The 27247-nt window shown below is 38.7% G+C and overlaps 1 protein-coding gene across 1 annotated transcript in view; it reads left to right on the top strand.

The window, feature by feature from the left end:
• INTS4 (integrator complex subunit 4) overlaps positions 1-27247 on the top strand; it is a 113581-nt gene that overhangs the window by 43145 nt on the left and 43189 nt on the right. Inside the window, exons 5-13 of the mRNA XM_027532696.1 lie at positions 93-278; positions 936-986; positions 4713-4801; positions 5875-5995; positions 9047-9118; positions 11760-11934; positions 18815-19020; positions 21995-22137; positions 26000-26115. Coding sequence (XP_027388497.1) covers positions 93-278; positions 936-986; positions 4713-4801; positions 5875-5995; positions 9047-9118; positions 11760-11934; positions 18815-19020; positions 21995-22137; positions 26000-26115 — 1159 coding nt within the window. The remainder of the gene's footprint in view (positions 1-92; positions 279-935; positions 987-4712; positions 4802-5874; positions 5996-9046; positions 9119-11759; positions 11935-18814; positions 19021-21994; positions 22138-25999; positions 26116-27247) is intronic.

Here is a 27247-nt window from a genome sequence, read left to right as displayed (position 1 = left end):
TCATTCCTAAAGTTGATGCAGTGCTTTTGTTTCTGCTTTTTGTTTATTTTTAAGATATCTTAATCATGTCCTTTTGTTCTCTCTTTTCATAGCACCTGACAGATACCTCTCATGGTGTAAGAAATAAGTGTCTGCAGTTACTTGGCAATCTTGGTTCTTTGGAGAAAAATGTCACAAAAGATGCAGAAGGCCTAGCTGTCAGAGATGTTCAGAAGATTATAGGGGATTACTTTAATGATCAGGACCCACGTGTCAGAACAGCAGCTATAAAAGCCATGGTAAACATGATGATGGAAACTAAATGGAGTCCGTTTTTTTTATTTGTACTTTTCTTTTTTCATTTTTTTTTAAGTTAATGGCTAATGCCACCTTGGATAGATACATTCTGAATCCCCCCAGGATACACTTTATCCACACTTTCAGGAAGGTGTTGGTGGCATTACAGGACTCAAAGACACACATTCCTTTTGAACAGTTGCTTATCTTGTAGGCTTCTCTGGTAGCTTTTACCTGCATTTCTGAAACCTGGAAGGCAGAGCTTGTATCCCAGGTCCATGGGAGGGATGTTACTTGGTACTGTGGTACAATAGGTACATGTTGTACCCTTGTATTTCAGGAGTATAGGTGAAAGTTATGGGGAGGAGTGCTCCTTAGGGAGAGATGGTGTCAACCATTTCTTCCTCAGCCTCCTTATCATTATTTCATATTTTTCCTGGTATCCCCTTGGGACAGCCCATGGGTTAGATTTAGTAAGCATTTGAGTGTTTCTATAGAAAAGCCCAGGTTTCACATTTCTTATTTATATAGCACTGACTTTGGCCAAAGGGAACCATGTAAATGGGATGTGATGGGGAAAAATATGTGAGATTGAGGGGAGACTTTGGAAATATTGACTCCCCCCTCCCCAATACTTAAACTGTATCTTTATTGTCTAGTTGCAGCTGCATGAAAGAGGACTGAAGTTACACCAAACAATTTACAATCAGGTACCTTAAATGCTTGCTGTCTGAAAGGAGGGAGGTGAAGGTGTGGTGAAATTGAGAGGGGTCACAGTGGTTGTCAGAATTTGAAAACATAGAGCTTCATCTGGCTAACAGTGGCAGTATTAATTGTCATGGTGTATCCGCAACATACATTCTAAGAAGAGAATGGGGGATGTGTAATGAATAGCACTAGTACGTGTGAGGAGGACATTTAGGAGGACTTCGGTAGCTGAGTATGAATCCCAGAGTATACAAAACAGAGTTCAGAGTAAGAACTTCAAACCTGAAGTCAATTCTGGGCACCACGCTTGAGAAACTGGAGTGTTTCTGGAGGAGGATGACCACGACCATGGGATCAGATGAAAAGATATCACGATTATTGTAGCATTGATAAGGAAAAGCACAATAAAGTTACAGTATCATTAGGACAAGCTGATTGAGTGCCTAACTAAAAGGCCTTACAGTTACTCTTGTAGAATAATTGGATGTATCCAGAGAAAAGAAGTCTAAATCCAGGCTCAGAGTCCAGTTTTTGTTAGCCTATCGAGTGGTTTTAAGCCTTTAGCAGTAGCTGATAATAAACCCAGCCACTATGACTGCTGTGTAAACCAAATATGTTCTTTTACAAATGAAGTAGAATGAATTCAGAATGGTTATGATGGTGTGACCTATAGGAAAACTGTGTGGGAAGCCAAATAATTAAAGGAAACTTGTAAAGATACAGAGGAAGAAGAGTCAGATGATTCAGGTGTTTAGTGACCTAAGACTGTGTTGGTTAATTAGGCAAGCGATGATGTGGGCCTCGAGAGAGTGAGGGTGGAATGCTGGGGGAGGTTCTGAGATGTGAGGCAGCAGTAGTTACCATACTGAGTTCCCTTTGGATTATGTTGACTTTGAGAGGTTGATGGGATACTCATGAGGAGGATTTCAGGTCTGGAACTCAGGAAAGATCAGAGCTGGAGGTGGATATTTGGAGTCATCAGTATCCAGGGAGAGGAAGAAAATCAGAAGAAATGAAGGATGGAGCCAGGGGCAAGGCCAGACATTTAAGAAAGGAGCCCTAGAATGGAACTGAGGAGCAGCTTGATGGGGGAGGAGGAAAAGCATATTCCGGAAGAGGCAGTAGGGCATTCTCGTAGTCAGCAGTGTTAAAATGCTTGTGAAAGGGTATTTAGGATAGGGCTGAAATCTGGTCATTGGACTAAGCAACAAAGTGGCCATTAGTGAGTTTTTAAAGAGAGCAGTTTTAGTAGAGTGGTGGGATTGGGGAGCGCCAGATCAGGGTCTGTTGAGGTGAGCCAGTTTAATGTGATTATTGACTATGAGTGAAGACACTTGACTGATGGGAAAGTGGGGTGGAAGTTGGCAGAAGGGAGCATAGGATTAAGGGTTTTTTGTTGTTGTTGTTGTATTTTAAAGATAGTTGCTAAGTATATTTATATGTTGGAGAGAGAGCCAGTGTTTTGGGAGAGCTAGTATTATGGTGGTCTTCCCTGGTGACTCAGTGGTAAAGAATCTGCCTGCCAATGTAGGAGACTTGGGTTATATTCCTGGGTCAGGAAGATCCCCTGGAGAAGGAAATGGTAACCCACTCCAGTATTCTTGCCTAGGAAACCCAATGGACAGAGGAGCCTGATGGACTATAGGCCATGGGGTCACAAAAGAGTCAGATGCAACTTAGCAACTAAACAGCAACGACAGCAAGTGTTATGATGAAAGAGGCAAAGGGGAGTAAATGATAGAGTAAGTTCCTTGAGGCAGAAAATCAGATTCATGAGCTGATTCATCAACAGATGTTATTGAGAACCTAATGCTGGCTGTGTAATGCCAAGCATGTTAGATGGGACCTGTGCCCTTCCCGTTCTTGTAGATAAGACGGCAGTTAATAAATAAGCAAGCACAGTTATAGCATATGAGTATTGCTGTGAGGTAAAGCAATAGGATGCTATCTTAGAGAATCACAAGGAAGATCTTTTTGGAGAATGGTAAGGGATGGTCATGTGAGGAAGTGATGGGATTCATAGCAAAAATAGGATTAGGAACTAGAGCTCAGCTATTGAGAAAACAAGATGTGGGAGAATACAGGAATAAATGAGCTTATAACTGGTATGGAGTAGCTGAGTGGGTTTGTGTATGATAACCTTGATTTTTCTCAGATATACCGGTCGCCTGATGGCTAGTAGTGGGATAGAAGTCCTGAGGGGAAGGTTAAGAAAAGCTGCCTTGGGAAATGGAAGTTGAAAGCCAGAGTGCAAGAGATTTCAGAGTACAGCTAATAAGGTTTGATATCATGAGTTACCCATCCCCTAGAGAGTGTGGTCTTTGCCAGTGTTCTTCTGCCCTTAGGAAGTCTTAGGTTCGTGGAGCAGCTGTAGCACAAGTCTTGAGGGGATCCTGTGTGATGATGCAGGCAATGCTGTCAGGAGACCGAAGTAGGAAAGAGTACAGAGCAAAGAGAAGGCGATTTATTTGGAGAGAAAAGATGGAATTAAAGCAGTGGTTTTCAACCAAGGTAATTTTGCCCCCCAGGGAATATTTGGTGATGTGTGGAGGTATTTTTTATTCTAATAATTTTATTTATTTATTTTTGGCTGTGCTGGGCCTTCATTTCTGTTTGGAATTTTCTCTAGTTGCAGTGAGCAGGTGCTACTTGCTAGTTGCGGTGCACAGACTCCTCATTGCAGTGGCTTCTCTTGTTGCAGAGCATGGGCTCTAGGGCCTGTGGGCTTCAGTATTTGCGGCTCCTGGACTCCACAGGGCAGGCTCAATAGTTGTGGTGCACTGGACTTCATGGCTCCGTGGCACGTAGGATCTTACTGGATCAGGGATCAAACCCATATCTCCTGCATTGATTCTTTAGTGTAGAAGTTTTTTTTTTTTTTTTTTTTTTTTAAGGTATTTTTGAGTATTGCAGTTGCTGGGGAGAGGAAGAGGGTGTGGTACTATGACTGTCTAATGGCTAGAGGCCCAGGGATGCTGCTAAATGTATTGCACAGGTCAGCCCCTCACAACAAAGAATTAATCCAATCCAAAATGTCGATAGTAGCAAGGTTGAGAGACCTTGCTTAAACAGATAGTTAGTTCAAGTGGGATGAAGAGCAGGTATGATGGGTAAGTTATGACCTTGGAAGAACCGATAGAGTAGCATGTTATAGTCAGAGCATGGAATATAAGATTTTAAAGTTTCAAAAGCTGTAGTTCTGGCTGTTGTTGCAGTCTAAGGTGTTGCTATGACTGTGGGTGGAGTAGGGATATTCCATTTCAGACCAAAGTAAAACAGGAAAATTTGGCCTCTTTTTGGCAGTTTAGCCAAAAGCTGCCAAATTGTACATTTAATTTGGCATTAAAATTGTACATTTATTTAGAGTGCTTGAGTTTTCAGATGGACTGTCAGTCAGAAATTTGTGCTCTGAATTTACACGTAGGGGAAAAACTCATCTTTGGTGTTTGAGCCTGTAAGGGTAGCACTGTGGGGTTGGACCAAGCTTTGCTAGGATTGATGCTATTCTAGTTGGCTTTTGGGCTGTCAGTCTGTGGTTCTCCTTTCAGACATGGGGTGGGAGGGTACACAAAACAATTTTTTACTGTGCAAAGGTTGAAGAAGTTAAACCATAGGTACATATTTTGATTGGCATCCTGGTCCAGCCACTTTATCTTCATTTTGAAAGTGGTTTGAACGTCACCTGGGAGGACATGGAACTAACAGACTGCTGGAATCCTTGTTTGCAGGCTTGTAAGCTGCTCTCTGATGACTATGAACAAGTGCGCAGTGCTGCAGTCCAGCTCATCTGGGTTGTCAGTCAACTCTATCCTGAAAGGTCAGTGTGGGTGTCAGCCAGCTTTTGTTCATTGCTAAGCCATTTTCTTTCCTCCCACTATGTAAAAAGCCCACCTCCAGAAAAGGAATGTTGGAAGGCAGCGTGGAATAGGAAAAAAGCATGGATCCTGAAAATGAGGATGCCTGGGCCTTGCCTTTCAGCTCTGCCTTGAACTTTCTGTGTATGTTAGGAAAGATACTTCACCTCTCTGGGTCCCAGCTTCCTCAACTATAGATGAAGAGATGGATGGCTGTTCTCAAATGCTATCTCCTCCACCTCTGCCCACCCCTTAAAAAAGTCTTTAAAATGCTTTGGAGCCCATTTTAGTTAATACAAAAGTCAGCTAAAGATACCAGGTAAGTTTGGGAATAATGATCCTTTATGTACTGTTGCCCTGGTTAAAAATATTTTCATAGGGAATTCCCTGGTTGTCCAGTGGTTAGGACTTGGCCCTTTCACTGCTGGGACCTGGGTTCAATCTCTGATCGAGGGAATTAGAATCCCATAAGCTGTGCAGTTTGGTTAAAAAAAACCTTTTTTTCACAATAATTAAATAATTTATTCTCATAGTGATTCTTTGAGGTGGAGAAATAGGTATTATTTATTCTGTTTTATAGAAGAACTCCTTTTATAGGAAAAAGCAGTGTTTTTTTCTTCCTCATTAAACACATTGAAATTGGAAAAGCAGAATGAGTTAATAAAGCTATAGACCCCTCACCCCCCCAAAAAAGACTACTATCTGGAAATTGTCTTTTCATTTAGGACCAGATATGTAAGTATGTTTTATACTGGTTTAAACTTAAAGATATAAAATGTGGTAGCTGTTTTTGGTATCTCATAAATCTTTGAATTTTTGCTGTGAAATACTTTTTATCTAAGACAAAAATTTGCAGTGCAAATAAAAATAAAGAAATCCTAGAGAGATTTGTTTACTCTGAAATGTATTTCGTCATTCTAGGATTTGAATTATTCAGTTATTTCTATTTGCGTGTCAGTTGTCACTGGTCATTCTCAGTTTTTGAACCTGTAATTTTAGGTTCATGTTTTGTCACTTTTGGTTTCTTTTAATATAGCATTGTCCCAATCCCTTCTTCTAATGAAGAAATTCGCTTAGTTGATGATGCGTTTGGAAAAATTTGTCACATGGTCAGTGATGGCTCCTGGATGGTTCGAGTTCAAGCTGCAAAGCTATTGGTAAGTTGCGTCTTCTTTAATGAATATATTACCTGTTACACTTGTACAGACATTTTGAGAAGCTAGATAGGGACAAGTGGAATACACTTTTATAAAGCTTCATGTTTCTTAAAATAGAAAGAAAAGGCTCATTTTCCCATAGTCTTTTAGAACTAGAAAGAATTTTAAAGATAATCCTATTTAATCTCTTTAGCATATTAGACAGCCAAAGCCTAGAGGAAAAGGAACATAATAGTAAAAATAACTGCTACTGTTTCTAAGCACCTGGTATGGCCTACATGCTTTGCCATAAGGCCACTTAGATTATCTCATTTATTCTTACTATTCTTATCTCATTTTTCTCTGAGAGCCTAAGTAAATATTTGACTTAGACAGATAGGAAGTTCTAGGAGATTCAGATGCTAATCTGACTTTTAGCCTCGCTCTTTCCTACTGTTGTGCCTTTGGGGATCCTGGTACATTTATAAAAAATTTTTTTTAACTTTTCAGAGATAGAACTGTTTTACAGAAGGAGTGTTGGTGTAATACTGAGCTTTATTTTATACCTGTGTTGTCTTGGACATGTCACTTAGTCTTAGCCTCAGTTTCTTCATCTGTATCTGTCAAGTGGCTTATAATATTTCTCAGGTTTACCCCACAGGGCTGTCATGATACTCAAATGAGATCCTTTCTGTGAAAATGTGTATAAATTGTAAAATACTGCCCTATGCAAGGTAGTGGGGTGGTTATAATATATAAACATATATATAACCATCTATAAAAATTTATATTAGTGTCACAGCAAGAAAGCCTAAAATTCTTTTTGATCACTTCTCTTTTGAGGGCCTCCAACTCTGCCAGTCTTAGTAAGATTGTTGGCTAAAAAGTTTGGGCATGACTGTACTGGACACAAATATAGTGATAGCCCTTGTCCTTTGATCAGTATTTTGGGGGTAACTGCTAAGACGTTTGTGAAGCATTTTTGTGGAAAAATAAAGAATTTGGATGATTTCATTTTTTCCTGCTTATATATTATATTGCTTGTCCATAATAAAGAAGCCAGCTTTTAGTGATTTTATTTTTGAATTCACATTTTAAAGCATTGTTTTGATTTGTGGATATTTTAACATTCAGAACTATTCAGTCATTCATCAGATTCTTTCAGTCAACATGTACTGAGCATCTGCAGTGTGTTATAGTGTGTGTGAGGGGATGTTTAAGAGGAATAATTCAATGATATATTGTCATCTGAGTAGGCAGGTTAGAAAAGTAATCCTTAAAACAGAGTCATTCAAATTTTTGGTGTTGTGTATATAAAGCTATATGAATAATGAATTGCAGTGGTGAGCAGAAAAGGTTTTCACTTAGACTCTAGTTTGAGTCAAGTGCTTTATGTTATTTCAGTAATTTCAAATCCAAACAACTCTAAATTACGTAATTATGTTTATACTTCAAAAGTAATTATTAGTCTAATTTTGCTAATAATAATAATTGTTACCGTTTATTGAGTTCCTAGCCTACTAAGCTTTTAGTCACAAAAGCATATTCATATACACATGCATATACACCCACTTCCTTATACACAAGCACACGTGAATAGATGCCTACATACTTACACTCATATATATTCACTTTTTGCAAATAATTTTTAGTTCTTTTAAACTCTTTGAGGTAGATATTATATTATTCATTTTATAAATAATAAATCTAAAGGGTTTAGGAAAGTATAATTTTTCCAAGGCCACATAGGTAGTAATGATACTTGATGCTCTAAAGCCCATGTAGAATTCCTTCCTAGTGGGGGTCCAGTTATGTATTGGGAGCTGTGGTTGTACAGCTAAGGTCCTGCTGGTTTACTACTTCCTCTGTGCAAGCTAAGAGGTAAACTCCGCTGCTCCAACTCTTGAGTAGACAAACCCATAATCAGTAAACTGTATTTAGTCTTCAGACTACATGTTCATTAATTCAACAAACTGAGCATAATGTGTGTCTTCAAAAGAGTGGATGGTCAGGTCGATTGACATAGGCAGTCAATCAGTTATAATATTGGTACTTCTAGGAAAGAGCATCTAACACATGCGCAGAAAGCTTCTTGGAGGAGGTAATTTCTTAGCTGACTTTGAAAGGTGAGTATGGGTTAGCTAGGTAAAGAAGTAGGGAAGGAGAAAATGTGAGCAGAAATATAGGAGTACACTATCATGCATACTAACATCATACTCAACTATAATATCATACTAAACTACAATATCATGTTAAACCACAGCAGTTTGGTATGTTTTGGTAAGAGGGAGTGTTCAGCTTGGGTGATGTGTGACAAGAGTAAGCTCTAGAGGAAAGCAGAAGCCAGGCTTTCAAGAACATAAATGAAATGATAAGGCTTTAGACTTAAGTCCATGTTGTACAAAAAGCGAATAGAGTCCATTCTGCTTGACTTACAGCAGGATGAAAACTTTCAGATATTTTATAAAATTTCATACCATAATGCAGTTAATCTCTTATCAATTTTCCTCACTAGTATGTGAAATTGTTGAGTGCAGAATTGATGTCTTTTTGTATTTGTATTCTTCTTCCTGGTAACTCTAGGCATATAAAGAAATGGTTGCTAAATATGTATTTGTTTAAGGAATGAATGGACAAATGAATGAATAGAATGCAATGAAAAGCAAAGTAGTAGTTAAGGTAAAGGATTCTGGAGCCTGGGTTTATAGCCCAGCTCTATAATTTACGCTCTTTGTCACCTTGAATGAATTGCTTCATCTTTTTGTGCTTTCTTTCCCCCTTATATAAGTTGTGACTAATAATAGTATTTACTTTGTAGAGTTGTAGTGAGTATTACATGAGTTAATATGTGTATAAAGCACTTAGAGCAATGCATGACACCTAGTAGCTCTATATAGGTGCTGCTGCTGCTAATGGTTTTATTATTTTCCTGATGATTCAAAACCCATAGGGATGTTTACTATCAAGAATAATGTTATCTTTATGCTCTTAAGTTGGCAGCAAACTGAATTTTAAGATAATATTTAGGTCTTAATAGTTGTTTAATTTGCTCTGGATTCTTCTTTTTTATAGGGCTCTATGGAGCAAGTCAGTTCTCATTTCTTGGAACAGACGCTTGACAAGAAGCTGATGTCAGATCTGAGGGTAACTTGAATTCTTTGTTGTTTAAACTGGGTTTCTGAAACCAAAATCAGTGGAACTGTATGTCAGGTTGTGTTGATTCAATTTTACAGCCCATGAATTTGTTAATGTAGGGTGACTAGATTACATTTTAATTTAAAATCTTAGTGCTGGGTGCTAAGTTGCTTCAGTTGTGACCAACTCTGTGCAATCCTGTAGACTGTAGCCTGCCAGGCTCCTCTGTCCTTGGGATTCTCCAGGCAAGAACACTGGAGTGGGTTGCTCTGCCCTCCTGCAAATTCTTAGTAACTTGACCCAAATCACAAATAACTTCATTACATTTTAAATTATCTTAATGAGATACTTTTCACGGGTTGTGTTTTATAAAGAAGAGGCAAGATTAACTTTCTCTTTTAGAAACTACAAAGGTCTGGTCTTATTTTATTAGATTGTATGACATCTTAGAACTCCTTTCAATAGCAATGCTCTTGGAAGAATTTACATGAGAATTCAGTAGCAGCATCCTGTTACTCTGAACAGTAACAGAATGCCCTTAAACTAACTGATGGTTCTCTGACATAGTTGTCAGGAACAGATATGAGTCTGAAAATATGATAGGCTCATTTATTGTCAGTATCTTAAGTTTTAAATTATAAAAGTGTTAATAAGGAATCAGAATCTTTGACAAGTAGAGGGAAAAGGGAAACAGTTTACCCATATTCCCACTACTCTTAACACATTGTTTTGAGGTATTTGTCTTCAGCTGTTTCTTATGCATGTTTTAAACATGGAATCATTATATACAGATAATTTTGTAGTCTACTTTTTACCTTTACCACTACATGCTGTTTTCATTTTGTTAGGTTTTTACTGATAGTGTAATATCCCATTAAGTAGATGGATCATCATTTTGTAGCCCTTTGTTATACATTTATAGTTTCTCCTAAATTTTTCCACCGTTATAAATCATATAGAGAGTGTTATCTCCATGGATTTTTTAGATCTTTTCTTCTTTTGATTTATTCCATAAGATAAATTCTTAGGAATGGTTGAAGAGTTGATATCTTTGCTTCATGAAACATTGCCATATGGCTTTCTTGAAGGGCATTCCCTTCATTTGCGGTCAGTAATTGCTTCAGTGTTCTTTGTGTATACTGGAGTGGAAGTGCAAAGAAGGACATGCTCTGGTGAATGATGAGGGATGGGTAATTCAGGGATTCCTAAGATACATTGCAAACCACACATGGGTCCGAACCACATCCCTGTAGGCTCAGGTGCTATATTTCATTAGTGCCTTTGAGGTCATCAGCTGGGAGGGTGTGGTCTCACTCCAGCAAGATTCATAGAACCTGGTATCTAAAGCAGATTGCCGGGGACTTCCCTGGTGGTCCAGTGGATAAGAGTCTGAGCTCTCAATGCCAAGGGCCAGGGTTCAAGCCCTGTCAGGGAACTGGATTCTACATGCCGCAACAAAAATCGAGCATGGCATGACTAAGATCCAATGCAGGCAAATAAATAAAAATATATATAAAAGACCTGGTGAACCCAAATAAATTAAAAAAATAAAGCACGATGCCAGCTTATTCATTTATGAAGGTAACTGTAACTGTCAAGTAGACTCAATACTTACTTTAGCCAACCAGTATATCTCCCCTTAAGCACCCTGTGTAGGAAGTAAATTTGAGGCTTGCTTGGTGAGCATAATGTTGCTCAAATAAAGCATAGTCCTATGGTTTGAAAAAAATTCTTTTCTAGGGCTAGTGTATTGTCTACCCAGGATGATGCTTAGAGGGATACTGCCATTATTTTAACCTCTCTAGTTCTCCCTTTCCTGTGTTGCCATGGCAAACATAACCACCTCTCTGATGAATAGTCTTATGTTCTCTTTAATAAAGCTGTGGGTGTGTTTCTTCAGTCACTCAGTCATGTTGGACTTCTTTGTGACCCCATAGACTGTAAAACTTCCAGGCTTCTTCTGTCCATGGGATTATCCCAGCAAAAATACAGGAGTGGGTAGCCATTTCCCCCTCCAAGGAATATTCCCAGCCCTAGTATCGAAGCCAAGTCTCCTGCGCTCCTGCATTCGCAGGCAGATTCTTTACCAAGTGAGCCACTTGGGAAGCCCCTTAATAAAGTTACTATCTTTGATCAGATTACTATCGGCTATGATAGACCTGAGAGTCTTTGTCTTTGCTTCAAGTTGAATTTGCATATCTCTGCTCTGGTAACTATTGAATGTTTTTTTTTAATTAACTTTCAGAAAGCAGTTTTTTTTTTAAGATTTATTTATTTACTTTAAAATTTTTATTTTTTCATTGTGCTGGGTCTTCATTGCTACACAGGCTTTCTCTAGTTGTGGAGAGCAGGGGCTTCTCTTGTTGCGGCACATGTGCTCTAGGTGTGTGGGCTGCAGTAGCTGGGGCTTATGGGCTCTACAGTGTGGGCTTAGTAGGTGCACAGGCTTAGTTGCTCCATGGCATGTGGGATCTTCCCCGACCAGGGATTGAACCCATGTCCTCTGCATTGACAGGCAGATTCTTAACCACTAGGTGACCAGGGAAGCCCCCGAGAGCAGTCTTTATTTCCCACTTTCTCGTGTTCTTGGTGTGCACCTTCACTGTTCTCCCATGAATCTCCAGCAAGTGGTAATTGTTGTCTTCTACAGAGGAAACGCACTGCACATGAACGTGCCAAGGAACTTTACAGTTCGGGAGAGTTTTCCAGCGGCAGGAAGTGGGGAGATGATGCTCCCAAGGAAGAGATAGATACGGGGGCTGTGAACTTGATTGAGTCAGGAGCTTGTGGAGCCTTTGTTCATGGATTGGAAGATGAGATGTACGGTAAGAATGACTTCATAATAATACCAGTGCCCACGTACTGAGTGACTGCTATGTCACTGGCATTGTATTGAGCGATACAGATTGTCTCACTTGATCTTCACAGTCACTCAGTGAAGACTTTATTTCACCTTCATTTTTTAAAAATAATTCTTTTATTATTTATTTGCATATTTTTGCTTGTGCTAGCTCTTCATTGCTGCACTTGGGCTTTCTGTAGTTGCGGTGAGCAGGGGTTACTCTTTGTTGCAGTGCCCTGGCTTCTCATTGCAGTGGCTTCTCTTGTCACAGAATACAGGCTCTAGGCACATAGGCTTCAGCACTTGCAGCACATGGGCTCAGTAGTTGTGGCTCAAGGGCTCTGGAGAGCAGCCTTAGTAATTGTGATGCACAGGCGTAGTTGTTCCTTGGCATGTGGAATCTTCCCAGACCAGGGATGGAACCTGTGTCCCCTGTATTGGCAGGAGGATTCTTATCCACTGTACCACAAATGAAATGGGAAGTCCCATTTCATTTTTGTTTTGTTTTTAATATAAATTTATTTATTTTAATTGGAGGCTAATTATTTTACAATAGTATATTGGTTTTGCCATACATCAACATGAATCCGCCACGGGTATACACGTGTTCCCCATCCTGAACCCCTCTCCCACCTCCCTCCCCGTACCATCCCTCTAGGTCGTCTCAGTGCACCAGCCCCAAGCATCCAGTATTGTGCATCAAACCTGGACTGGCGATTCATTTCATATATGATATTATACATGTCTCAGTGCAATTCTCCCAAATCATCCCACCCTCTCCCTTTCCCACAGAGTCCAAAAGACTGTTCTATACATCAGTGTCTCTTTTGCTCTCTCGCATACAGGGTTATCGTTACCATCTTTCTAAATTCTATATATATGCGTTAGTATACTGTATTGGTGTTTTTCCTTCTGGCTTACTTCACTCTGTATAATAGGCTCCAGTTTCATCCACCTCATTAGAACTGATTCAAATGTATTCTTTTTAATGACTGAGTAATACTCCATTGTGTATATGTACCACAGCTTTCTTATCCATTCATCTGCTGATGGACATCTGGGTTGCTTCATGTCCTGGCTATTATAAACAGTGCTGCGATGAACATTGGGGTACACGTGTCTCTTTCCCTTCTGGTTTCCTCAGTGTGTATGCCCAGCAGTGGAATTGCTGGGTCATAAAGCAGTTCTATTTCCAGTTTTTTAAGGAAATTTCCACACTGTTCTCCATAGTAGCTGTACTAGTTTGCATTCCCACTAACAGTGTAAGAGGGTTCCCTTTTCTCCACACCCTCTCCAGCATTTATTGCTTGTAGACTTTTGGATCGCAGCCATTCTGACTGGCATGAAATGGTACCTCATTGTGGTTTTGATTTGCATTTCTCTGATCATGAGTGATGTTGAGCATCTTTTCATGTGTTTGTTAGTCTTTTGTATGTCTTCTTTGGAGAAATGTCTATTTAGTTTTTTGGCCCATTTTTGATTGGGTCGTTTATTTTTCTGGAATTGAGCTGCAGGAGTTGCTTGTATATTTTTGAGATTAGTTGTTTGTCAGTTGCTGCATTTACTATTATTTTCTCCCATTCTGAAGGCTGTCTTTTTTCCTTGCTTATAGTTTCCTTTGTTGTGCAGAAGCTTTTAATTTTAATTAGGTCCCATTTATTTATTTTTGCTTTTATTTCCAACATTCTGGGAGGTGGGTCATAGAGGATCCTGCTGAGATTTATGTTGGAGAGTGTTTTGCCTATGTTCTCTAGGAGTTTTATAGTTTCTGGTCTTATGTTTAGATCTTTAATCCATTTTGAGTTTATTTTTGTGTATGGTGTTAGAAAGTTTTCTAGTTTCATTCCATTTCATTTTTGAAAGATATTTCCCTGGGAATCCAATTCTAGATTAATAGTGGTTTATTTATTTATTTATTTTGTCCTTTAAAGATCTTGTTCCACAGTTTTTCAGTTCTGTTGAGAAGTCTGCTGTCTTTTTCTTTTTTTTTTTTACTTATTTATATTTTTGACTATTGGAGCTTCAGTGCTGTGCACAGGCTTTTCTCTAGCTGTGGTGAGCAGGCTCTACTCTCTAGTTGTGGTGCACAGGCTCCTGTTACAGTGGCTTCTCTTGTTTTGAAGCATGGACTCTAGGCACATGGGCTCATTAATTGCAGCTTGAGGGCTTAGTTGTTCCAGAGCATGTAGGTTTTTCCTGGACCAAGGATCGAACCACTGTTCCCTGCATTACAAGGTGCACTCTTAACCACTTGACTACCAGGGAAGCCCTGCTGTAATTTAAAATTTCTGTTTTTCTGTATGTAATGTATCTTTTTTTACTGTCTGCTTTTAAGGCTTTCTCTTTATTACTGGTTTTAAATGATTTAATTATCATATGCCTTGGTAAAATTTTCTTCATATTTCATATGCTTGGAGTTTGTTGAGCTTCTTGGATTTATGGGTTTGTTCAGTTCAGTTCAGTTCAGTCACTCAGCCATGTCCGACTCTTTGCAACCCTATGAATCGCAGCACGCCAGGCCTCCCTGTCCATCACCAACTCCCGGAGTTCACTCAGACTCAGGTCCATCAAGTCAGTGATGCCAGCCAGCCATCTCATCCTCAGTCGTCCCCTTCTCTTCCTGCCCTAATCCTTCCCAGCATCAACAGTCTTTTCCAATGAGTCAACACTTCTCATGAGGTGGCCAAAGTACTGGAGTTTCAGCTTTAGCATCATTCCTTCCAAAGAACACCCAGGGCTGATCTCCTTCAGAATGGACTGGTTGGATCCCCTTGCAGTCCAAGGGACTCTCAAGAGTCTTCTCCAACACCACAGTTCAAAAGCATCAATTCTTCGGCACTCAGCTTTCTTCACAGTCCAACTCTCACATCCATGCATGACCACTGGAAAAACCATAGCCTTGACTAGACAGACCTTTGTTGGCAAAGTAATGTCTCTGCTTTTGAATATGCTATGTAGGTTAGTCATAACTTTCCTTCCAAGGAGTAAGTGTCTTTTAATTTCATGGCTTCAGTCACCATCTGCAGTGATTTTGGAGTCCCCAAAAAATAAAGTCTGACACTGTTTTCACCGTTTCCCATACAAACTATGGGTTTGTAGTTTTTATCAAATTTGAAAAATCTTTGGTTGTTATTTCTTTAAATATTTTTCTGAACCCATGCTCCTTTGGGATCTCCCAGTTACATATATATTAGGCTACTGAGTTTGTCCTGCAACTCACAGGTGGTCTGTTCTTTTTTTTCACTTTTTAGTCTTTTTTCTCTTTGTTTCATTTTGAATAATGTGTGTTTTGTCTTATCTAATCTTTTCTTCCATGATGTCTAATCTGATGTTGATTCCATCTAGTATATTTTTCACCTCAGACATTTTAATTGTCATCCCTAGGAGTTTGATTAGAATTTAAGTTTCTTTTCTTTAGTGTCTTCTATGTCACTACTTAATATGTTTAATCTTTCTTGTAGCTTTGTCAACAGAGAATGTATTTACAGTAACTGTTCTAATGTCATTGTCTTCTAGCTCTATTACTTTTGTGATTGCTGGTTTTGATTGGTTGAGTTTTCTCTTCATTATGGATTATATTTTCCTGCTTCTATCCATGCCTGGTAATTTGTGATTGGATGCCAGACACCATGAATTTTACTTTATTGAGTGCTAAGCATTGTTATATTCCTGTAAGTATTCTTGAGCTTTGTTCTAGAATGCATTTAGCTCAGGTTTTATTTTTAAGCTTTTTTAGGTGGACTGGAGTAGCACTAAGTCTCAGGGTTATTTTTCTCCACTAGTAAAACAACCCTTCTGAAAAAACTTGTTGACCATGTGTGAGTTTAGGAGACGGTTTCCTCAAATCGTCGAGTGGTTCTTTCTCAGGCCTTGGGTAGTTTCTTCACAGATCAGAAATTGACTGAAGACTTAGGAGGACCCTCTGCAGGTCTCCCAAGCTTTCTCTGTCTGTGCACTTCTTTCCTTTCTGTACTTTGCCCTCTAACTCTAATCACAGCTCTGTCTTCTGAACTCAGGGAGACCTACAACCTGGAAACTCTCCAGACAGTAAACTGATAGAGTCATAGAGCTCGCCTCATTTATTTCCTGTCTCTCAGAGATCACTCCCTTTTACTGCCTGATATATGGTGTGTTGAATACTTTTGTTTCATATATTTTGTCTCTGTTTTTAGTTGTTGTTTCAGAAAGGATTAATCTGGCTTTGTTACTCCATTTTAACCAGTAATAGAAGCCCTTGCAAAGCTCTTAGCATTTCCACAGTGTGATGCTGTCCATCTCACATATATCACAGATAGTGCTTTGAGTTGAGTGACTCCAACATCCTATTTTCAGTCAGGCTAACATACCTAAGGAGATAATGTTGATTGTCCAAATTTTACAGTAAAATTGTGTCAGAGGATTAGAACTAAGGTCTTTAAAATGCCTACAAAAATGATAACCTTAGAACAGAATTTCTTAGAAGGACAAGAAAATTACTTTGGAAAGACAGTTCTTCTGTTAGTAGATAGAAGAATTGGGTTACCCTATTCAGTTTGCTATAAGGCTTTCTATATACGTGGAAATTAAAGCTGCCTCTGCTTTTTTTCCCCATGAACTTGATATATGAATGAAAAATTTAAATAGTGTTAGATAGTAAGGAATTCCAGTTATTAAAACCCAGTTTATCCTAAGACAGGTAACTAGAATCTATTTTGTTTCTACTAGCAGTTTTGCTTTGTTTAGTTTCTACAAATGAATTTAATCACAGTTAATGTTTATGTGGTTTATTTCTACAGTTTTTAGTTTGTCACTAAGGTCTAATTAAAGGAACTTAACTTTGGAAAGTGAGTAGATCATAACCAGCATCAGGTACGGCAGCTCTCTAATCATATTTACAGAATTCTGGATCAGTCAGGGTCTTAGGGATACATTTGCTAGGTGAATTCGTTGGCTGTAGCCGCTATGTATCCATAGTATCACACAGTTCCAGTCCTCTTGTTGCATGTTCTCCCTCCTTCCTGGGCCTTTACATGTGCTTCCTCTGTGTAGAAAGGCCCTTTTTCTTTCTTCTGGCCCAGCCATTCCATCTGGTGTTATTTTAGGGGTCACTTTGCAGAATGCTGCCTGTGATCCTGCTCAGTAGGCTGTGTGCCTCTTCTGCATTTTCTTAATAGGACCTGTGCTTTTCCGTTGTACCGTTCATCACTGTGTGATGCAGTAGACTATTCTAGTCTATAGTGGCTAGGAGATGGTATATCTTTAGTATGAAGCACAAAGCTGGTAAGTAACAAAACTAGAACCTCATTACACATGTTAAGATACCAGAGGATCAATTTTTTTTTTTCTCTCGAGCAAGCTAGTTCCTTTTCTCTGCCCTGGATCCTTAAGGAGACTGTTACGTATTTTCGACATTCCAAAAAGTCCAGTAGGAAATGTTACTTTAGCTACCTGTAGCTGAGCTGTGCATGGCAAAGTAGAAAGCCAAGTGTCTTTGCTCCTGCTTGGAATTGTATCAGGTCAGGTCATACTGATTACCTCATGTTGATCAGAAGTTTCTCTGTGATTCCCTTGATACACTTGCAGGACTTACATATGAGTCAGTGCTACATAACCGATAAAGCCCTTGGAAGCAGGGTCAGCATTTAAAATATTTGGGTCCGTCTCTGTCTTGTTTTATAATTATTAGCAATTTCATGTTTAAATTATATTATTGTGATGCGGAGCAAATCCTTCCCTTCTGATGAAAAGGAGGAATTAATAAGTACCAAGAAAAATCTGAGTCATCATCTCTCTTTAATATAGTAATTCTGTTTCTAAGTGTCTGTAAAACCTTTCTTATACAAAAAAACTGGACTATATTTGAGAGTTTAACCACAGTTGAAGGCTTTTTTGAAACTGTACATTTTATTGTAGAACTCAGTGGGAACCATTGGAATGAAACAGGCATCTGTGGAAGTCTTGTGAGCATGGACTGTAACTTACTCATCTCTCATCTGTATATCCCAACACTCAGCACAGGGCCTGGCATATAGTGCGTGTTCAGGATGCATTGTCAGTGAATGAATACAGGGCTTCCTGGACTCAGTGGCCTCACTGTTACATGTTCTGAGCACATAAAGAGATAGGGGAGATGCCTCGGTTTTCAAGGTGCTTACAAGGTCTGTACCTATATCATAGTTAATATTTATTGAGCCTTTAACACATTCCAGACAGTGTGCTATGTGCTTTCCCCACACTATGTCCTTTACTCCTCCTAACTGCTCTGTAAGAAATGAGTATTCTCTTGAAGTGCTGTCAAGTGAAGTTACTTATTCAAGATCACCGTCCAAGTTAGTGGATGGATTACTTTTTGCAATTCACTGTGAGACCTCTGTCATTCCAGAGCCAGTACCCTTAACCACTACATGAGACTAGTCTATAATTAGCAGACCAGAGTACTAGTCTTATCTCTGCTCTCACTTTGAGGCAAGTTTATCCACTTTGCTGAGTCTTATCTCTAGATTGAGAATAATGATACTTGACCCTATTTTAATCTTAATAATGCTGTTTGAAAAGTGCTTTTTAGAAAAGTACTGTGGTTGGAATACTGAGATAATAAGACAACTGAGTTTTCAAGAAATTTAAGTTAATGGAGATAGACATGTGACTTGATCACATGTCTGTGGATTTAAGATCTGAACCTCAGTTCTTGTGTTACCAGCATCCTTGTTTGTAGGTCCATGTGAAGGCAGTAGCAGAATCTACAGGCTTGGAGGAGATCTCCCAGAGAAAGTTTGCAGAGTGAGAGGAGTAAAGGGGGAAACACAAGCCTGAATGAGGAGTCCTTGCATTTTATCCATGGGTCTTAACTTGATGTGCAGTTTTGTTTGTTCCCTTCTCTCTAGAAGTCCGCATTGCTGCTGTGGAGGCGCTCTGCATGCTGGCCCAGTCTTCCCCCTCTTTTGCTGAGAAGTGCCTTGATTTCCTGGTTGACATGTTTAATGATGAAATTGAGGAAGTACGTCTACAGTCCATACATACCATGAGAAAAATCTCTAACAATATCACCCTTCGAGAGGATCAGCTTGACACTGTCCTGGCCGTGTTAGAGGTGAGTGATCACAGTTTGTTATGCATTTCTTCATCACTACCTACTGAGTGCTGCTTTTCTTTTCTTTTTTTTGCCAGACATTGGTGATAAAATAGTGAAGAGGTAGCACAATTCTGCTTTCTGATCACACAGCTCCTTCATGATGGAGGAGACTGACTGTTAAACAGGATTATTTGAATAAAGCTTAGTATTGCTATGATCAGGAAAGGATGGGATGCCCTGGGAATACAGAGTATCTAATCTGAGTTAGCCGAGGTAAGGTTGGGGAGATAGGGAAGAAAGAAGGAATGCTGTAGTGGATACTTGAAGGAGTAGGACTTAATGGGGCATTTTCTTTCTTTTTTTTTTAATGAAAGTATAGTTGACTTGCTATATTAGAAAAATTAGAAGGAGAAATTATATTAGATTCATGTATATAAAGAATTTTCTTGGGAAGGAGTGGCGCTGATGGTAGTGGGGTGGAAGGGTACCAGGCAGAGGTACCTTAAGGATCCAGAGGTAAAAGTGGATATGATATATTCAAGGAATTGGGAAGAGCCAAATAAATACATAAAATTAAAAAAAAAAAAATCAGTTAGGACCCATCCAGTCATTCTGGTTAAAATGAATAAATAAAATTAAAAAGGAGTAGTTGCTGATATATGTAACAACATGGATACATTATGCTAAATGAAAGTACCCAGGCAGGAGAAGCAGCATGCTCTATGATTTCATTTATATGACATTTGGGAAAAACAAAAGTGTAACAGAAAATGCATCGTTGATCGCTAGAAACTGGGGTGAGGGGTAGACTCCAAAGGGACACAAGGAAAGTGAGTGATGCAGGTGTTGTATATCGTGATTGTGATGGTGGTTGCATAACTATATGGATTTGTTAAACTATGGAAGTGTGCACTAAACAGGATGAATTTTATAGAATATAACACATGTCAATAAACCTGACTTAAAAAAAAAAACGCTTTGGAGATCCTATTTCCTGCTACAAGTAACCAAAATGCAGAAGAGAAATGGCTGATTCCAGGTGTGGTGCAGGAAACATAACAAGATAACCTTGTACCGCCTTGTCATACAGAAAGCAGATATTAGCTTTCAAACACCTCTAGGCTTTTATCAAAAGACCCAGGAGATGACTTAAATAGTCTCTCACTGGCCAAAGGTGAAACATCTCATTAAGATTACAAGGGCAAATATAATGAAACCCATGATTTTGTAATAATTAAGTAAAACACTTCATTAGTCACATTGGAAGATGCTTAGTAATCAACTCATTATTTTGAAAACTGGTAAATTAAGGAATCAAGCATTTATCCTTCCTTTTCCTATACAAATGGAACTTCAAGACAACCAGCTAGGTGATAAAGGGAAGTTTCTCTTGTACAAGTATTCCAGTTAATAAATCAAGAATGATAGAATTTACATATCATTGTTTTACAACTTTAATGAATTACTAGATCTAGGCAGTGATCATCAGTGGTTAGTAATATCACAAAGGAGAAATATATAGTTGCTTCGAGAAGTACATGGTGCCACCTGTGAAGTGGTCTTATTAAAAAATTGAACCTGATTCTGATCAAGCCTGTAAATCAAACTACCATCTTGAAATATACAGGGAAGAAATTGCAAGGGGTAAAAAAAGTGAGATGTAAAGAGATTTTACATATTAAAAGATACTTAAGGGGCATATTACCCAACTGCAATGGGTGGACATTCTTGGAGCCTGATTAGAACAAGTAAAAACCTTTTTGAGTAGGGGAAATTTGATTATGGGGTGGATATTTGATATTAAGGAATTATTAAAATTTTAGGCATTGTATTGGTTTTATGGATTTTTTTTTTTTAAATAAAGACTCATTTTTAAAAATAAGTATTATGGAAATATTTACCAACAGAATGCTATGATTTCTCTGACTGGATTCAAAATAATTTGGGAGGGGAGGGTTAAGGTATAGATGAAGCATGATTGGCTGTGAGTTAATTGTTGAGACTGGGGGGTTTCTTGTCTCTACTTATTTATACATGCTTCAAATTGTCTATGTTAAAAAGTTTTAAAGAACTGGCAAAACTGCTTTGGAGATATCAATAAGAGTAAAACTGATACGTGTCCGTTTATGTTAGCATTAAGAAGTTGTTGGTGAACTCTTCTAATCATTTTAGTGAGGCTGAGCAGAAGGTATTGGGGAGGGAAGAGGCCACTTTCTGACATCACCTGCTGTACCTCTTTTTTTGTTTATCTGCCCTAGCCACGTTGCTATTTTTTCAACATGCTTTTGCCTTTCAAACATAGGCTTTATGTTTGCTGTTCCCTTTGATTGTGCCATGTAAAATAACCCTCCAGTCCTAGCACTCTTAACCTTCTTTATAGTTTCTCATATCTTATTTATTTAGGGTGTGCTTGGTCTTTGTTGCTGTGCATGGGCTTTCTCTAGTTGCAGTGAGCAGGGGCTGCTCTCTAGCTGTGGTGCTTGGGCTACCCGTTGCCGTGGCTTCTCTTATTGCAGAGCACCGACTCCAGGACATGCAGGCTTCAGGAGTTGTAATGCACTGGCTTAGTTACCCTGAGATATGTGGAATCTTCCCAGACTAGAGATGGAACCCGTGTCCCTTAAACACTGGATCACTAGGGCAGTCCTTTAGCTGTTTATTTTTGTCTTTTCACTGGAAGGAAGCTCTTGAGAGCAGGGATTTGATTTTATTTATGGCTGTATCCCTAACACTTGGTATATAGTAGGTACTGATAAATGTTGATTGCTTAATAAGTATTCTGTAAATATAGAGTGTACAAATGAGTGAATGAACAAATGAATGAATTCTTCAAATATTTCAAAGTTTACCTCCTCTGTGAAGTCTTTTCAACTACTAGCCCCTCCCCTTTGAGAGGGGCTCTTTGCCTAATCCTCCCACTTTAACTTGTACAATCCTCCATAAATAGCTAATCCATAGTGATTGCTTTTATTATTACTTTTGTTTTTTTAAGGATTCATCTAGAGATATTAGAGAGGCTCTTCATGAACTCCTATGCTGTACTAATGTTTCAACCAAAGAAGGGATTCATCTTGCACTGGTGGAGCTGCTAAAAAATTTAACCAAGTACCCTACTGATAGGGACTCCATATGGAAGTAAGGATTTTTTTTTCTCATTTGCTTGCTGGGTCTGATAATGTGTTAAATGTACAGTGTTGACATTATTCAGTGGATTATCCTGGATTGAGATATGGCCTTCAGTTTTGTCTTCACTGTAGAAACCTGATTCAACTTAGCCATACCTGCAAGAATCTGGTTCCTAAACTGACTATCATGTCTTAGGTTATTCATTTGTCCATCTGTCCACCTAGCAAATAAAATGTGCCTGCCATGTGCTTACTATGTGCCAAGCCCTATGGTAACTTTTGGAGGTACAGAGATGAGTCTGTAGATTCCCTTTTCCTCGTATATGATGTTAGTCACTCCTTTGTCTATTTCCATCACTGTGAAGATTAGAGGGAGGGCAAGTACTTGATCTTCAGGTGGAAAATCATGATTCCCCTGATTACCTCTAGTTTAGAGTCAGGCTTAACACTGTTCGTTTGAAGAGCTACTTGCATACATTTACTATAAACTGTGCTTTGTTGTACTCTACATATTTCAACAAACTTATGTGATGAGACCACTCGAAATATATGATTTATTTAAAAAAATTATTACCAAAACTAGAAAAACTGTGGGACAAATCAGGTCAAATCAAGATATACTAAAGGTTAAAAATACCAGGAAATCTTGCTCTAGGTAACATTTCTATTATCTGGTTTTCTGTTTTGCCATTTCTTTATTTTTTTTCATCTCAATTCATTGTGTGTTTCTTGATTGCCTTCAGGGAACACTCAGTCATTTGGGATGTGGGGCTACGGTGTCCCCTGAGGCATTGTAGTGAGTAAAAGGGCTGAGAGAGGTCAGAAAACTAGTGAATTAAGTTCTTTCCACACAGAAGGAAATCAAGACTGGGGAAAAGTGTACTTTCCTAACAGTATCAAGTGTTTTGAATGCGATGCCTTTCATACCCCATACTCCTCTCAGTTTGTCCATGGGGTTTGTTTTCTCTCTTTTGCTGATCTTACTTTCCAGTCCTTGGTGAAGTCTCATCTCCTTTGTGAAACTTTGGTCATGGTGATCTCTTCTACCTTTGACAAGTAGAAAGCAAATGGTATCAACTATCATTTAATAGTTCATTACCTTGTAATGTTAGTCATCTTTGCCTCAGTTAGATTACAAACTCAGTGAGAGCATTAAATTAAGTTCTATGTTTCTTTTTAATTCAGCACACCTTCTACACTAGAAATTTATTAAAAATAAGAAAACTGCCTAAATACCAGCACATATATAGTTTTTTATGCCTTATAAAGGGCATTCCTGTAGTCATAGTAGTTAACTAATAGCCAGTTAATAATAGCTAAACTAATAGTTAATTGAGTTCTTCTTATATAATGGCAGACACCTTGCTAAGTACTTTTCATTCATTATTTTGTTTAATCCTTTTATCCCATTTGTAGGTAAGAAATATGTCTGTTCAAGGCCACATAGTTATTAAGTTTCCTGTTTCAGATCAGGTCTCTTCCGATTTTAGAATTTTACCTAGGAAATCAGTTAGAATGCTTTTGTCTATAAGTAACAGAAAATCTGATTAAAAGAGGCTTACTCACTGTCTAGTGTTTTTGTTTAACAAAAAAGTCAGAGAGTTGACTTCAGGATTGGTCATTTAACAGCTTAACATGAGAAATACTCTGGTTGATTTTTTTTGCAATTCTCTTGACTTTCTTCTCATAGTTGCAACATGGCTGTCTCATAAGACAGGATCTTAAGACAGAAAGAAAAGGACATTCCCTCTATGCATTTTTTTTCTCTCTCTCTTCTTAAAAAAATTTATTGAAGTATAGTTGCTTTACAATGTTGTGTTACTTTCTAGTAGATAGCAAAGTATATTTGTGTGTAATTTTTCATATTCTTTTCCATTATGGTTTACCACAGGATATTGAATATAGTTGCCTGTGCTATACAGTTAGAACTTTGTTTATCCATCCTATATATAATAGTTTCTGTTTGCTAGTGAAAGTGAAAGAGGAGAGTGAAAAAGTTGGCTTAAAGTTCAACATTCAGAAAACTAAGATCATGGCATCTGGTCCCATCACTTCATGGGAAATAGATGGGGAAACAGTGGAAACAGTGTCAGACTTTATTTTGGGGGGCTCCAAAATCACTGCAGATGGTGATTGCAGCCATGAAATTAAAAGACGCTTACTCCTTGGAAGGAAAGTTATGACTGACCTAGATAGCATATTCAAAAGCAGAGACGTTACTTTGCCAACAAAGGTCCGTCTAGTCAAGGCTATGGTTTTTCCTGTGGTCATGTATGGATATGAGAGTTGGACTGTGAAGAAAGCTGAGTGCTGAAGAATTGATGCTTTTGAACTGTGGTGTTGGAGAAGACTCTTGAGAGTCCCTTGGACTGCAAGGAGATCCAACCAGTCCATTCTGAAGGAGATCAGCCCTGGGTGTTCTTTGGAAGGAATGATGCCAAAGCTGAAATTCTAGTACTTTGGCCACCTCATGTGGAGAGTTGACTCATTGGAAAAGACTGATGCTGGGAGGGATAGGGGGCAGGAGGAGAAGGGGATGACAGAGGATGAGATGGCTGGATGGCATCACTGACTCCATGGATGTGAATTTGAGTGAACTCCAGGAGTTGATGATGGACAGAGAGGCCTGGTGTACTGTGATTCATGTGGTTGCAAAGAGTTGGACACAACTGAGTGACTGAACTGAACTGAATCTCAAACTTCCAATCCTTTCCTCCCCCACCCATTTCCCTGTTTGACAACTACAAATCTGTTCTCTATATCTGTAATCTGTTTCTGTTTCATAGATATGTTCATTTGCATGCAATTTTTTTTTTTTCCAATTTGGTTAGGAAAACATTCCTGAGAAATTCCCCAGCAGACTTGATCTCCTGTTCCATTGACCAGAACTAGGTTACTTGACTACTTGCAAACTAGTCCCTGTAAAATGGGATTGGGATTGCCATGATGTTGTGGTTGTTCAGACACTAAGTAGGGTCCGACTCTGCGACCCCATGAACGGCAGCATACCAGGCTTCTCTGTCCTTCACTATCTCCCAGAGTTTACTCAAATTCTTGTCCATTTGAGTCGGTGGTACTATCTAACCATCTCATCCTCTGCCTCCCCCTTCTCCTTTTACCTCCAGTCTTTCCCAACATCAGGGTCTTTTCCAGGGAGTCATCTCTTCCCATCAGGTGGCCAAAGTATTGGAGCTTCAACATCAGTCCTTCCAGTGAATATTCAGGGTTATTTCCTTTAGGATTGACTAGTTTGATCTCCTTGAAGTCCAGGGAACTCTCAAGAGTCTTCTCCAGCACCACAATTCAAATGCATCAATTCTTTGGCTCTCAGTCTTCTTTATGGTCCAACTCTCACATCTGTACACGACAGCCAAAAAAACCATAGCTTTGACTATATGGGCCATTGTCAGCAAAGTGATGTCTAGATTTGTCATGCCTTTACTTCCAAGGAGCAAGCATCTTTTTATTTCTTAGCTATAATCACCATCCTCAGTCATTTTTCCCTGATGAGTTAAGACCAGTTATGGTTGAGCCCTAGGGCTGAGCCTACCTTCATTGAATATTTTACTACTTACCTGATGCCTGAGTAAAATCAGGGTCTCTTGGCAGTGAAGTTGGGGGAAATGGTTATTAGTTAAATAACTTTGAGAAGTATCTGCTGTATCAGCTCTTTTACCTCCATAATAACCAAGTTCTTAGATGAATTAACTGAGTTCCAGAATAATTGAATGACTTACCAGAAGTCACAGAAGTCACAAAAGTAGATGGTTGAGAATTTGTAATTCTGACTCATGTTTTCTAATTCCAATTCCTGGTGCTTTTTAAAGCATTTATTAACTTACTAAAGAGGGCTCTCATTCTGTTTGTTTCAGATGCTTGAAGTTTCTGGGAAGTCGGCACCCAACCCTGGTGCTTCCCTTGGTGCCTGAGCTGCTGAGCACCCACCCGTTTTTTGACACAGCTGAACCAGACATGGATGATCCAGCTTGTATCCTCTGCTGACTTAGCAGGAAATTTTGGCCTCTTTTTCTGCAGTGTAGCTTTGGTGGTCTGAGGGTTTTGGATTTTGTTTTCTCTTTCTCGTTTCTTTTAGTTAAAAGTATATGTTGAGGAAACCTAGTGATAATTATTTTCCTCAGCTTTTGTTTCTGTATTCACAGTAATTCACCTTTGCCATTGAATACTACTACTAATTTTTTAGCCATTTATTGAATACCTAGTATATTCCACATACTGTTTAAATACTTCATATATTTTATCACTGATCTTCCAAACAACCCTGGAAGGAGGTATTATTCCCTGCTTACAGATGAGGAAACTGAGATCCCTAGAGGTTAAATAACGCTTATGCAGCAAATCTGGCATGCAGAGCCAGGCATATTTGGTTTTAAAGGCTGTGGGCTTTTCCCTTTCTTATTCCATGTTTCTTTTGATCTGCAGCCTGAAGGAGAGGATGGGCTGAACTAGGGTACATGAATTCTGTGGCTCTAATACAAGCTTAAGGGTGTTGTGATAGCTTTGGGCAGCATGGCATGTAGTCTGATTGTTTTCTACTAATGGGAATATATTTACATCAATGCATCCGTATTCTTCCACGCTTCTTTTTGCTTTATAGCACACCTTTGGTGGGGTTTAAGGAGGTATTTATTGAGAGACGTGAATCAGCCAAATAACTGGCTGTTGGGGATGACCATTGTTTTCTCTTAATTCTTTTTTTTGTTGTTGTTAGTTTCAAACACTTTTTATTTATTTATTTTTTTTATTTATTTTTTTAAATTTTATTTAATTTTTAAATTTTACATAATTGTATTAGTTTTGCCAAATATCAAAATGAATCCACCACAAGTATACATGTGTTCCCCATCCTGAAGTTTTCATAGGGCATTTGGACAATTTTTTAAAAGATCTGTGTAATTGATGTGCTAACAAATGCCTGACTCTGTGTTTACCTCTAAGAAAGGTATATCCCTGACCTGACCTCTACAGGTGCAGTACTATGGCTATTTGAAATTCAGCTCATCTGAGATAGACTTGTGGGCTAGGTGTTACTACAAATTATGCAGGACATATTAAAATGCCTGGAAATCTGAAGCCCCCTTCACATTAAAAAAAACAAAAAG

This window comes from Bos indicus x Bos taurus, chromosome 29 (assembly GCF_003369695.1).
Source record: "Bos indicus x Bos taurus breed Angus x Brahman F1 hybrid chromosome 29, Bos_hybrid_MaternalHap_v2.0, whole genome shotgun sequence".
Classification (NCBI taxonomy): domain Eukaryota; kingdom Metazoa; phylum Chordata; class Mammalia; order Artiodactyla; family Bovidae; genus Bos; species Bos indicus x Bos taurus.
This window is presented reverse-complemented; position numbering and strand designations above follow the sequence as displayed.